General features: G+C 39.8%; 1 protein-coding gene across 1 annotated transcript; it reads left to right on the top strand.

Annotated features, from left to right (window-relative positions):
* The first annotated feature begins 5,479 nt into the window (after positions 1-5,479).
* LOC133577327 (uncharacterized) lies at positions 5,480-15,024 on the top strand. Its single transcript, XM_061931047.2, has 2 exons — positions 5,480-5,951; positions 14,014-15,024. Exons 1-2 carry the CDS (start codon positions 5,756-5,758, stop codon positions 14,910-14,912), a joined length of 1,095 nt encoding a protein of 364 aa, XP_061787031.1. The 5' UTR covers positions 5,480-5,755; the 3' UTR covers positions 14,913-15,024.
* Positions 15,025-15,535: the final 511 nt, after the last annotated feature.

Genomic DNA, 15,535 nt, shown 5'->3' on the forward strand with positions numbered 1-15,535 from the left:
CTTTTGAATTTATTTTAAAATGTTTGTTCTGGAAAATCTAGAAGAAATAATGATTTGTCTTTGTTAGAAATATAGCTTGGTCCAATTTGTTATATATTCTAACAAAGTGCAGATTGGATTTTAACCCATTTAAAACATGTCATCAAAATTCTAAAATTAATCTTAATCAGGAAAAATTACTAATAATGTTCCATAAATTCTTTTTTAAATTTTTTCAAAAAGATTCGAATTAGCTAGTTTTTCTCTTCTTTTTTTCGGTTGAATTTTGAATTTTAAAGAGTCGAAATTGAAGATAAACTATGTTTCAAAATTAAATTTTCATTTTTTTACGTGTTTTCTTCTCTTTTATAAAAATGTTAGTGGCTAGCTAGTTAAAATTGTTTATTGTGATTTCACAAGACTGTCTTAGAAGTGATCATTTGAAAATGTTCAATTTGAAAAATGTGCACTTAGAGAAAATATAAAAATAAAGTGTTGCATATTGATATTTATCTGTTTCTATATATATTTATTGTGAGAAATCATTAAGATGATCAGTGTTTCCACAAAGATAAATATCATTAATTATTAATAATAACATAGAGTTAAAGGTAAATTGAGCAAATTGGCTATTTCTGGCAATTTATTTAAGTGTGTATCAAACTGGTTGCCCTTCGCATTAATCAGTACCCAAGAAGTAGCTCTTGGTTTCAAAAAGGTTGGTGACCCCTGCTGTATACTATCTTATATTATACTATATTATTATTTGTGTGTTAACATAAAAATGAATACCTGCTCGACTTATGATTTCAAAGCAAGGTAACATCAAATTGTACACTACAAAAATGACAATATATTTTACACACACAAAAAAACTAACTGGCAGCTCAGTCAACTGTGGCACCATTTTTCCATTTACAGTAAAACAGACAGTGGTGCTGTTTTTCCATTTGTAGTAACATTCTGTTAAAAAAGACTACATTTTAAGGAGTCTAATTTTACAGTGTTAGCCTTTTCTTGGTTTAACTCCTATCTTACTGACAGAATGCAGTGCATCTCCCATAACAATGTTTGGGTTTGGTTCTTGGCCCTGCACTCAAACACGGTGTTAGCTTTCACTGTTATACTGATGACACCCAACTCTACATGCCCCTAAAGCTGACCAACACACCGGATTGTAGTCAACTAGAGGCGTGTCTTAATGAAATTAAACAATGGATGTCCAGCAACTAATTTGAGGCTTTAAAAACAAGAAAACAGAATGGCTGATTATCGGTCCTGCTAGACACTGACACCTATTTAATAATACCACCTTAACATTTGACAACAAAACAATTACACAAAGCGACTCGGTGAAAAATCGCAGCATTATTTTTGACTTAACTCTCTCATTTGAGTGACACAATGAGTGTTACTAAAACGGCCTTCTTTCATCTCTGTAATATCGCTAAAATTCGCCCCATTTTGTCCACAACCGACACTGAGATCATTATTAATGCGTTCGTTACGTCTCGTCTCAATTACTGTAACATATTATTTTTGGGTCTCCCTATGTCTAGCATTAAAAGATTGCAGTTGGTACAAAATGTGGCTGCTAGACTTTTGACAAGAACAAAAACGTTTGATCATATTACGCCTATACTGTATATACCTTTTATAAATATATATACCTATATACAGGTAAAAGCCAGTAAATTAGAATATTTTGAAAAGCTTGATTTATTTCAGTAATTGCATTCAAAAGGTGTAACTTGTACATTATATTTATTCATTGCACACAGACTGATGCATTCAAATGTTTATTTCATTTAATTTTGATGATTTGAAGTGGCAACAAATGAAAATCCAAAATTCCGTGTGTCACAAAATTAGAATATTACTTAAGGCTAATACAAAAAAGGGATTTTGAGAAATGTTGGCCAACTGAAAAGTATGAAAATGAAAAATATGAGCATGTACAATACTCAATACTTGGTTGGAGCTCCTTTTGCCTCAATTACTGCGTTAATGCGGCGTGGCATGGAGTCGATGAGTTTCTGGCACTGCTCAGGTGTTATGAGAGCCCAGGTTGCTCTGATAGTGGCCTTCAACTCTTCTGCGTTTTTGGGTCTGGCATTCTGCATCTTCCTTTTCACAATACCCCACAGATTTTCTATGGGGCTAAGGTCAGGGGAGTTGGCGGGCCAATTTAGAACAGAAATACCATGGTCCGTAAACCAGGCACGGGTAGATTTTGCGCTGTTTGCAGGCGCCAAGTCCTGTTGGAACTTGAAATCTCCATCTCCATAGAGCAGGTCAGCAGCAGGAAGCATGAAGTGCTCTAAAACTTGCTGGTAGACGGCTGCGTTGACCCTGGATCTCAGGAAACAGAGTGGACCGACACCAGCAGATGACATGGCACCCCAAACCATCACCCAACCATGCAAATTTTGCATTTCCTTTGGAAATCGAGGTCCCAGGGTCTGGAGGAAGACAGGAGAGGCACAGGATCCACGTTGCCTGAAGTCTAGTGTAAAGTTTCCACCATCAGTGATGGTTTGGGGTGCCATGTCATCTGCTGATGTCGGTCCACTCTGTTTCCTGAGATCCAGGGTCAACGCAGCCGTCTACCAGCAGGTTTTAGAGCACTTCATGCTTCCTGCTGCTGACCTGCTCTATGGAGATGGAGATTTCAAGTTCCAACAGGACTTGGCGCCTGCACACAGCGCAAAATCTACCCGTGCCTGGTTTACGGACCATGTTATTTCTGTTCTAAATTGGCCCGCCAACTCCCCTGACCTTAGCCCCATAGAAAATCTGTGGGGTATTGTGAAAAGGAAGATGCAGAATGCCAGACCCAAAAACGCAGAAGAGTTGAAGGCCACTATCAGAGCAACCTGGGCTCTCATAACACCTGAGCAGTGCCAGAAACTCATCGACTCCATGCCACGCCGCATTAACGCAGTAATTGAGGCAAAAGGAGCTCCAACCAAGTATTGAGTATTGTACATGCTCATATTTTTCATTTTCATACTTTTCAGTTGGCCAACATTTCTCAAAATCCCTTTTTTGTATTAGCCTTAAGTAATATTCTAATTTTGTGACACACGGAATTTTGGATTTTCATTTGTTGCCACTTCAAATCATCAAAATTAAATGAAATAAACATTTGAATGCATCAGTCTGTGTGCAATGAATAAATATAATGTACAAGTTACACCTTTTGAATGCAATTACTGAAATAAATCAAGTTTTTCAAAATATTCTAATTTACTGGCTTTTACCTGTATATACCAATACTGGCTCACCTGCACTGGCTTCCTGTGCACGTAAGATGTGACTTTAAGGTTTTACTGCTTATGTATAAAAATACTTAAGGGTCTAGCTCCAGCCTATCTTGCTGATTGTATCGTTTCATATGTGCCAGCCAGAAATATGCGTTCTACAAACTCTGGCTTATTAGTGATTGCCAGAGCCCAAAAAAAGTCTGCGGGCTATAGAGCGTTTTCTATTGGGGCTCCAGTACTCTGGAATGCCCTCCCGGTAACAGTTAGAGATGCTACCTCAGTAGAAGCATTTGAGTCCATTTTAAAACGCATTTGTATACTTTAGCCTTTAAATTGACCCCTTTTTGGACCAGTTGATCTGCCGTCTCTCTATTCTGGTCGGCCCACGTCTCCTGCGTGTAGAGGTTATCGGGTAGCGGGGGTGGACCACTCCTCTATGCATCAGTCGGTGACATCCCTTCCAGGGTTTCTCATTGTTCCCATTGGGTTGAGTTTTTTCTTGCCCTGATGTGGGAGGATGTCATTGTGGCTTGTGCAGCCCTTTGAGACATTTGTAATTAAGGGCTATATAAGTCAACTTTGATTGATTGATTGACTTTGAGCATACATAAAAATGAGGGATGTCCGATAATGGCTTTTTGCCGATATTCCGATAGTGTCCAACTCTTTAATTACCGATACTGATATCAACCGATACTGATATATACAGTCGTGGAATTAACACATTATTATGCCTAATTTGGAAAACCAGGTATGGTGAAGATAAGGTTCTTTTTTTAAATTGTAAGTGTATCTTGTGTTTTTTATGATGATTTAATTTAAAAAACAAAAACAAAAAACGATACCGATAAAAAAAACCCGATACCGATAATTTCCGATATTACATTTTAAAGCATTTATCGACATCTCTAATAAAAATGTATGTAATAATGACATTGTGTGATAATATCATGATTCAAACCCTCATGCATTTACATATATCTATTATTCACTGGTACAAGCAGCCATAACTGCAAAGAGGCCCTCAATAAAGACAAGTTTGACACCCCTAATGCATGCATTAAACCCACCATCATTCATTTTACTCCTTTTTCTGCACATATGTGGAATTTTTTTTAATACAACATTGCTAACATTCCCCTTGTTGTACCCCCGTCTATAAAACAATACAATCAAAACCTACTTTATTTCTAATAACAACATTAAAGATTGTGGATAACATTTTAAGTAGGGACGTCCGATAATGGCTTTTTGCCGATATCCGATATTCCGATATTGTCCAACTCTTTAATTACCGATACCGATATCAACCGATACCGATATCAACCGATATATGCAGTCGTGGGATTAACACATTATTATGCCTAATTTTGGACAACCAGGTATGGTGAAAATAAGGTACTTTTTAAAAAAATTTATAAAATAAGATAAATAAATTAAAAACATTTTCTTGAATAAAAAAGAAAGTAAAACAATATAAAAACAGTTACATAGAAACTAGTAATTAATGAAAATTAGTCAAATTTACTGTTAAAGGTTAGTACTATTAGTGGACCAGCAGCACGCACAATCATGTGTGCTTACGGACTGTATCCCTTGCAGACTGTATTGATATATATTGATATATAATGTAGGAACCAGAATATTAATAACAGAAAGAAACAACCTTTTTGTGTGAATGAGTGTAAATGGGGGAGGGAGGTTTTTTGGGTTGGTGCACTAATTGTAAGTGTATCTTGTGTTTTTTATGTTGATTTAATAAAAAACAAAAAAACAACCGATACCGATAATAAAAAAACTGATACCGATCATTTCCGATATTACATTTTAACGCATTTATCGGCCGATAATATCGGCCTGACGATATTATCGGATAATCTCTAATTTTGATTTTTCTATTATTGTTTTTATTTTTTTATTTTTTATCAAGTTCGCGTTCTGTTTCTGTTTTGTAAATACACTGGGATAAGTGTAATAAGCTTTACCTTCAGCTTATTTCATTTCATATTTAAAAAATATCTTCTCTTTATCTGTCAAATGTTTAAATGTCTGAATAAATTAAACTGGAACTTAAAAATGAAACTTGAACTTTTTATCCAAGTGTTTTTGCTTTTATTTGCTTTTTTTTTTTCGTTTTATTTTACTGTATTATTCACCAGCTTGCATTAAAACAACGACAACACCGAGACAAATGCGTTAACACTCCAATACAGCAGATGGCAGTATAACCTTATAGGCCAGCTAAAAACTAAGGATGAACGATTTTCTTGACTTTTGGTGAAAATGAAGAACGCACCTGACCTCCGAATCACGTTCGTTATTGTTTAGTAAATATTTAAGGCGTCCTGGGCATATTTTTGTTTTACAACAACAAATTGCTCATCTAAAGTCGACATTGTGCGCTTAACGCGCGTCAATGCGCCTCGCCAGCTGGGGAGCGAACACCGGAAGTTAGCAATAAATGCTAACGCACGTAGCTCTGGTGCGGGTGTTGTTGTTATTGTGCCGAAATGTGTCGAAAAGTCCAAAAACTGAAAGCGTTTGTGAACGAGCGACTTACTGCCGCCGCGGAGGAAATCTTTGTCGTGTTTGAAAGAACCATAGCGGAGTACGAGGAGGAACTTTGTCGCTCCAAAGAGGAGATAGAGCGACAACGTCAACAACTGGACACCTTTTTAAAGCCTCAAGTTCGTGTCAGCACAGCAGGTTGGTCCTTTCACACATTATTTTCTCTATCTTCGCCTTGTAGTTTTTCCAGTCATGATTATTTAGTGATAGCCAGATGAAGCTTTCTATCAATTTGGTATATTGAAGCGAATATTCCCGAGGCTTCATTTGCTCTACTACGACATCTAGTGGACAAAAAGTATAAAACAGGCCAAAATGTTACCATGACTGTGCTTTTACATGGAGGGTCAAATAGGGCAAAATTAAATAAACGCATCTTTAAATAATAACTTAAATGGGTCGTTAATTTATTTGATGTAAACTTACTTTAAAAAAAAATAAAAAATTATTGTCTCATGATTTAAATTAACTGTTTCAATATTTAATTGGGGCAGCACGGTGGCAGAGGGGTTAGTGCGTCTGCCTCACAATACGAAGGTCCTGGGTTCAATCCTGTGCTCGGGATCTTTCTGTGTGGAGTTCTGTCCTCAAATCTAAACATCAAACATGGATATGATCAGCTGGACTCTCGACACAATTGACAAAGTCTTTTCGGCGAGGAAAAGAGGTTCGGGGTAGCCTGGCTGCCCTAATGGAACCATTGCTGCGGGGTACGTGAGAGATTCCTGGGATGAATGGAGAATCATGTGCCTCTCAGTCCTTTCCATCGAGGACGTGGAAGACATCTACCTATTTGGAACCGTGATCGCGGGGCGGGGCACCTGCTGATTGGACTGGGCATTGCTCTGGTGTGTCGTCAAATTCGGAAGACGATGGCAGCCACTCAAGGAGCCCAAAGGCTGTTTGTCGCAATGGAAGGTTTGGGCAGGGCTGTGGGATCACAGACTGTGGCGATTTCTGATCTGAATCGCAAGATGGATCACATCATGGAGAAATTTGCTGAGAAGGAAAATTGAATTGAATTTGAGAAAAACCAGCATGGACAAATAGAGCAGGCGAGTCATTGTTTTTTTTTTCTGACTGCTCGCGGAAAACAACATCCTAATCTACGATTTGACTCCCTCGAATGGCCTTGACGCTGTGTTATCAGGAACAGGCTGTTCTGAAAAACACCCCCGAGGACACTTCAGCGATGGACGCTTTTGACCTCCCTTTCGCTCAACAACACCTGGTGTCGAACTCAGATCGGCCCCAGTCCACAAAAACATTTCAACATCACACCCAAGACAATTAGGCATACATGCACGCACCTCCCCTCCCCCCCCCCCAACCACGCCTTCACCACCGCTTGTTTGCTCCTACTCCCGCTCCCTCTGTTGCGAGTTTGTTGTGATTAAATGTAACATGTTTATATGTGCATTGCAAATGAGTTTTTTTCCCTTGGACTCAGTCTGGACCCCCTCCCGTGGGTCCAGCCTTTGATTGATATTTTTTTACTCTTCCCCCCTTTCCCAATATCACCTTTTTTCCCACTTTTTTTTAAGGAGCGCCGTAAAAGTGGCTGCTCCGTTGGCGGTCTCGTCTTGTCTCCCTGTAACGTATGTCTGCTCTTAGTAGGATTGTGCCGAAAATGTACTTTTCAGTTCTTATGTGTCTTGGGCATGTTAAGAATTGACAATAAATCATCTTGAATCTTGAGTTTGCATGTTCTCCCCATGACTGCGTGGGTTCCCTCCGGCTTCCTCCCACTTCCAAAGACATGCACCTGGGGATAGGTTGATTGGCAACACTAAAATTGGCCCTAGTGTGTGAATGTGAGTGTGAATGTTGTCTGTCTATCTCTGTTGGCCCTGCGATGAGGTGGCGACTTGTCCAGGGTGTACCCCGTCTTCCGCCCGATTGCAGCTGAGGTAGGCTCCAGCACCCCCCGTGATCCCAAAAGGGATAAGCGGTAGAAAATGAATGGATGGAATATTTCATTATTTTATGATTTATTTACATTTTTAATGCACCTTCGTGGCGTATTCGAACATCTGATTGCTTACTCTGCACTTCCGCTTGTCTGTGGAAGCCTCCGACCAGAGAAACGGAGGGGTACTGGTCAATATTTTGATCTGAAAGTGCGGAAACGACTCCGACAACTTCACTGAATTCCACTACTTTAACTGCAACTTGCTCTGGGTCAGCAGCTTTTTCGCGTTCACGTACCCCACGAGGTCTTAAATGTCCGACACATACTTGCCAACCCTCCCGAATTTTCCGGGAGACTCCCGAATTTCAGTGCCTCTCCCGAAAATCTCCCGGGACAACCATTCTCCCGAAAATCTCCCGGTTTCCAGCCGGACAACTATATTGGGGGCGTGCCTTAAAGGCACTGCCTTTAGCGTCCTCTCTCATCTGAAAAGGAGACTATTATATATGTCTCCGTTACCCATAGGTTTATCTATAAGCCATAAAGTAGGCAGGCACGGAGCTATTTCTCAGCGTGTGTTTATTCCAGCTGGCACGTTAATACACTGACACACAACATCCGGATTCCCATCACGCATTGCTTCAAAACTACGGCAAGTTGTACTATCCAAAATTTCCAGGCAGACAAACAATATTGGGGGCGTGCCTTAAAGGCACTGCCTTTAGCACCCTCTCACCTGAAAAGGACACTATTATATATGTCTCCGTTATCCATCGGTTTATCTATAACCCATAACACGGTGGCCGAATGGATATAGTCACTCATGAACGGTCAGAGAAGCACAAGGCTGGTCACAGCTCAGTATTATGGGCCGCCTTGCAAGCAACATTCCGTTCTCATTTGCGGATGTTTTCAACAAATTTGTGAAGGATATGTTCCCGGATTCAGAGATCGCTCGCCAGTACTCAAATGGCAGAACAAAAGCTACTCAAATAGTGAAAGGTAAGTGTTTTTTTTGTTTTTTTTAAAGGGGAACATTATCACAATTTCAGAAGGGTTAAAACCATTAAAAATCAGTTCCCAGTGGCTTATTTTATTTTTCGAAGTTTTTTTCAAAATTTTACCCATCACGCAATATCCCTAAAAAAAGCTTCAAAGTGCCTGATTTTAACCACCCGTCCATTTTCCTGTGACGTCACATAGTGATGCCAATACAAACAAACACGGCGGATAGAACAAGCTATAGCGACATTAGCTCGGATTCAGACTCGGATTTCAGCGGCTTAAGCGATTCAACAGATTACGCATGTATTGAAACGGATGGTTGTAGTGTGGAGGCAGGTAGCGAAAACGAAATTGAAGAAGAAACTGAAGCTATTGAGCCATATCGGTTTGAACCGTATGCAAACGAAACCGACGAAAACGACACGACAGCCAGCGACATGGGAGAAAGCGAGGACGAATTCGGCGATCGCTTTCTAACCAAAGATTGGTATGTGTTTGTTTAGCATTAAAAGAAACTAACAACTATGAACTAGGTTTACAGCATATGAAATACATTTGGCAACAACATGCACTTTGAGAGTGCAGACAGCCCATTTCAGGCGCGCTAAGAACATATATTTTTCCACAATTTCAGCATTTTAAATGTGCTGTTTTTGTCCAGTAAGATACATACTAGCCTACAGTTACAGCTGAAGTGACCGATTAAAAAGATTTTAACTATTTTTTGTCATTTTTCCATGTGCAATCAATTTTCACTGGAAAAAATGGCATCCCTTCATCACTAAAACTAACTATCTGTTTTTCTGGCTTCACTGGCACCATTATTAAATCAGTGGGTCATTGCTTTTGGGTGATTTATTAATTGCAAGTACTGGCTCAATCTGGACATTTGAACAGCCTTTGCGTATCCGTTCCTTTCTGCCTCGACTGTGGTTAATAAATAATAAATAAGTGCATCTCGAAATCACCAGTTCAATTCAAAATGTTGTCAAGATAGTGTTTGTATTATGTGTTCATCTTGCCTTCTCAGTGCATTCGTCCAATTTCTTGCCTCTTTCGCATCTTTGGGCCACTGGTGCAACTTGAATCCGTCCCTGTTCGTGTTGTTACACCCTCCGACAACACACCGACGAGGCATGATGTCTCCAAGGTACGGAAAACAGTCGAAAAAACGGAAAATAACAGAGCTGATTTGACTCGGTGTTTGTAATGTGTTTGAGAAAATGGCGGATTGCTTCCCGATGTGACGTCACGTTGTGACGTCATCGCTTCGAGAGCGAATAATAGAAAGACGTTTAATTCGCCAAAATTCACCCATTTAGAGTTCGGAAATCGGTTAAAAAAATATATGGTCTTTTTTCTGCAACATCAAGGTATATATTGACGCTTACATAGGTCTGGTGATAATGTTCCCCTTTAAGTAAGCAGCAAGTACAGTACAGTTAGTAGAACAACTGTTTTCATTGCTGTTTACTGTACTATATATATATATATATATGTGTATGTATAAATATATATATATATATATATATATATATATATATATATATATATATATATATATATATATATACATACAGGTAAAAGCCAGTAAATTAGAATATTTTGAAAAACTTGATTTATTTCAGTAATTGCATTCAAAAGGTGTAACTTGTACATTATATTTATTCATTGCACACAGACTGATGCATTCAAATGTTTATTTCATTTAATTTTGATGATTTGAAGTGGCAACAAATGAAAATCCAAAATTCCGTGTGTCACAAAATTAGAATATTACTTAAGGCTAATACAAAAAAGGGATTTTTAGAAATGTTGGCCAACTGAAAAGTATGAAAATTAAAAATATGAGCATGTACAATACTCAATACTTGGTTGGAGCTCCTTTTGCCTCAATTACTGCGTTAATGCGGCGTGGCATGGAGTCGATGAGTTTCTGGCACTGCTCAGGTGTTATGAGAGCCCAGGTTGCTCTGATAGTGGCCTTCAACTCTTCTGCGTTTTTGGGTCTGGCATTCTGCATCTTCCTTTTCACAATACCCCACAGATTTTCTATGGGGCTAAGGTCAGGGGAGTTGGCGGGCCAATTTAGAACAGAAATACCATGGTCCGTAAACCAGGCACGGGTAGATTTTGCGCTGTGTGCAGGCGCCAAGTCTGTAAAATAATGAAACATTTACAAACCCCGTTTCCATATGAGTTGGGAAATTGTGTTAGATGTAAATATAAACGGAATACAATGATTTGCAAATCATTTTCAACCCATATTCAGTTGAATATGCTACAAAGACAACATATTTGATGTTCAAACTGATAAACTTTTTTTTTTCGCAAATAATCATTAACTTTAGAATTTGATGCCAGCAACACGTGACAAAAAAGTTGGGAAAGGTGGCAATAAATACTGATAAAGTTGAGGAATGCTCATCAAAGACTTATTTGGAACATCCCACAGGTGAACAGGCAAATTGGGAACATCCCACAGGTGAACAGGCAAATTGGGAACAGGTGGGTGCCATGATTGGGTATAAAAGTAGATTCCATGAAATGCTCAGTCATTCACAAACAAGGATGGGGCGAGGGTCACCACTTTGTCAACAAATGCGTGAGCAAATTGTTGAACAGTTTAAGAAAAACCTTTCTCAAGGAGCTATTACAAGGAATTTAGGGATTTCACCATCTACGGTCCGTAATATCATCAAAGGGTTCAGAGAATCTGGAGAAATCACTGCATGTAAGCAGCTAAGCACGTGACCTTCGATCCCTCAGGCTGTACTGCATCAACAAGCGACACCAGTGTGTAAAGGATATCACCACATGGGCTCAGGAACACTTCAGAAACCCACTGTCAGTAACTACAGTTGGTCGCTACATCTGTAAGTGCAAGAAAAGTGTTCTGTGGTCTGACGAGTCCACATTTCAAATTGTTTTTTTTGTAACTGTGGACGTTGTGTCCTCCGGACCAAAGAGAAAAGAACCATCCGGATTGTTATAGGCGCAAAGTTGAAAAGCCAGCATCTGTGATGGTATGGGGGTGTATTAGTGCCCAAGACATGGGTAACTTACACATCTGTGAAGGCGCCATTAATGCTGAAACAACTCCGACAACTTCTCTGAATTCCTCTACTTTAACTGCTACATGCTCTGGGTCAGCAGCTTTTTCGCGTTCACGTACCCCACCAGGTCTAAAATGTCCGACACCAACTCTCGAAATAGTAAAAGACTTCCCGAAGTTCCAGGTTTCAGACCAGAGCAATCATTGGACCAGATTCTGTTAGCCCCGCCCACTGACTTTGATGGGTGAGCTTGACAGATAAAATAAATTGTTGTTGTCCTCTGTGTTTTTAAAATTTTGATTTCTATTTACTGTTTTAATTGGTTTTACCCTTTAAAATCGTTTTAGTCATATTTATTTTATATTGTTTTTAATTGTGTTTAATATTGTTGTGCAGCACTTTGGAAACATTTTGTTGTTTAAATGTGCTATATAAATAAAGTGGATTGGATTGGATTGGGAGTCATTAATTACATTATTAAACCAAGAAATAGTTACATCGTGAAATAATCAATTAATGCACTTTTATGTTACATAAAATAATGAAACATTTAATAATACATTTATGTATTTAATTCAAATTCAAAATTAATAAATTACGCATTATTTTATTATTTAAAGATTTATTTATTTGTTTAATTTTGTCCCATTCTATCCTCCACAGCTAAAGACACTTGCAGGTAAAATAATTATGAACTGCAGCCAAAATTGTCAAGAATAAACCCTAGTTTGCGCATCACTGCTACCTAACATTTTTCTTTTAAAGGGGAACATTATCACCAGACCTATGTAAGCGTCAATATATACCTTGATGTTGCAGAAAAAAGACCATATATTTTTTTAACCGATTTCCGAACTCTAAATGGGTGAATTTTGGCGAATTAAACGCCTTTCTAATATTCGCTCTCGGAGCAATGACGTCACGTTGTGACGTCACATCGGGAAGCAATCCGCCATTTTCTCAAACACCGAGTCAAATCAGCTCTGTTATTTTCCGTTTTTTCGACTGTTTTCCGTACCTTGGAGACATCATGCCTCGTCGGTGTGTTGTCGGAGGGTGTAACAACACGAACAGGGACGGATTCAAGTTGCACCAGTGGCCCAAAGATGCCAAAGTGGCAAGAAATTGGACGTTTGTTCCGCACACTTTACCGACGAAAGCTATGCTACGACAGAGATGGCAAGAATGTGTGGATATCCTGCGACACTCAAAGCAGATGCATTTCCAACGATAAAGTCAAAGAAATCTGCCGCCAGACCCCCATTGAATCTGCCGGAGTGTGTGAGCAATTCAGGGACAAAGGACCTCGGTAGCACGGCAAGCAATGGCGGCAGTTTGTTCCCGCAGACGAGCGAGCTAAACCCCCTGGATGTCTTGGCACACACTGTCCCTTATGCCACCGAAGATGATCAAGAGAAGAATATCGACCCTAGCTTCCCTGGCCTGCTGACATCAACTGCAAAACTGGACAGATCAGCTTTCAGGAAAGGAGCGCGGATGAGGGTATGTCTACAGAATATATTAATTGATGAAAATTGGGCTGTCTGCACTCTCAAAGTGCATGTTGTTGCCAAATGTATTTCATATGCTGTAAACCTAGTTCATAATTGTTAGTTTCCTTTAATGCCAAACAAACACATATCAATCGTTGGTTAGAAGGCGATCGCCGAATTCGTCCTCGCTTTCTCCCGTGTCGCTGGCTGTCGTGTCGTTTTCGTCGGTTTCGCTTGCATACGGTTCAAACCGATATGGCTCAATAGCTTCAGTTTCTTCTTCAATTTGGTTTTCGCTACCTGCCTCCACACTACAACCATCCGTTTCAATACATGCGTAATCTGTTGAATCGCTTAAGCCGCTGAAATCCGAGTCTGAATCCGAGCTAATGTCGCTATAGCTTGCTGTTCTTTCCGCCATGTTTGTTTGTATTCACTATGTGACGTCACAGGAAAATGGACGGGTGTTTATAACGATGGTTAAAATCAGGCACTTTGAAGCTTTTTTTAGGGATATTGCGTGATGGGTAAAATTTTGAAAAAAACTTCGACTGGGAACTGGGAACTGATTTTTAATGGTTTTAACCATTCTGAAATTGTGATAATGTTCCCCTTTAATATAAATAGCAAAGAAGTCAGGTTATACGGACATCCTTAATGCTAGAAGTTTCCATTTGTAACTGCTCAATTCATTAACACGCGCGCGTCTTTCTTTGTATTTTTTTATGCCCCAGACGTCGGGGAAAGTCAAGCTGATGTTGGCATTGAGCAGCAGCATGAGGAGCCGGAGCCCCCCCACATTAAAGAGGAAAAGGATCTTGGAGGGTCGGAGGAGGCTGATATTCGCACTTTCCATGTGAAGAGCGAAGATGACGACGAGGCAGAGCAAGCAGAGTGGTCACAGTTTTTTCTCCACAGAGAGGAGGAGACAAGTCATCACATGAAGACAGAAGATGACGATGGAGCAGAGCGACACACAGGTCCACTGTCAGACTGTGAGGACACAACGACAACATCGACTGAGACTGACGACGCGGAAGAACCCTTAAAGAGCAATGAAGATTCCAAAGGGGAGAAAACGTTTGTCTGCTCTTTTTGCAGCAAAAACTTCAACCGCAAGGACAGTTTCGTCCGCCACATCCGAGGTCACACCGGAGAAAAACCTTTCAGCTGTTCAATCTGCACCAAAAGCTTCAAATATCGCTACGAAATTAGCCGCCACATGAAAATCCACACCGGGGAAAAACCGTTCAGCTGCTCGGTTTGCGGGAAAATGTTCGGTCGCAGGGAGCACTTGCTCTCCCACATGAGGAGTCACACTGGAGAAAAACCTTTCAACTGCTCAGTCTGCAGCCGGGGATTCAGCCAGCGTTCGCACTTGGCGGCGCATTCGCGGACGCACACCGGAGTGAAACCTTTTCCCTGCACGGTTTGCGGCAACACCTTCTCGCTGAAGTGCGTTCTGATTGCGCACATGAGAACGCACACAGGAGAGAAGCCGTTCACCTGCACGGTGTGCGGCAACAAGTTCACTCGCAAGAGGCATTTGTTGATGCACATGAGAAGACACGCCGGCGATAAAAGTGCTCAGCTGCAGTGTGCATCGTTAAAGAATAACTCCAATCCAGATTAAGATGCACTGTGCTGGAGTTTGACTGAACAACACAAACTGACCATTCTTTTGGTTTGTACATGTAGTCAACTTATAGTCACAAATAAACACACTTTTCTTCAGCACAAAATAATTTATGGAATTATCTGTTTTTAATCATGAAATAAAAATGCTGGATTTTTTTTCACAACTTTATACATTATAAACTACAGTAAGCATTTGCTAGTATCACGCAGAAACAGGCCTGAACTTGTAGGTGCAACGACACCTCCGAAACAGAGGGGGCAGTAACGCGGCAAATGAGTTCAGTCTACCGGAAATGAAAGCCCAAACAAACATTTAACAGAAACAAAGGTGAGTTGAAATCCACAATTGCTACATGTTGTTCTGTATTAATTTCTGACATTTTACCGAGACAAATCCTAAAAAGGTTAGCCGTATTTCGATAGACAATCTTAAAACTCCTAAAACTTTGTGGGTTAGACAATGAGGGGCACAACACACCATGCCTGACTCAATACAATCACCCAAAATACGATTTAGAATAATATACTTGAATAAAACGTTACAATAAGTTACCACTGAATTTACACATGTTACGATGTATCTGATAGTTCTTTACGACTCTATTTATTCATCCTGGG

Source organism: Nerophis lumbriciformis, linkage group LG37, assembly GCF_033978685.3.
Source record: "Nerophis lumbriciformis linkage group LG37, RoL_Nlum_v2.1, whole genome shotgun sequence".
Taxonomy (NCBI): Eukaryota; Metazoa; Chordata; class Actinopteri; order Syngnathiformes; family Syngnathidae; genus Nerophis; species Nerophis lumbriciformis.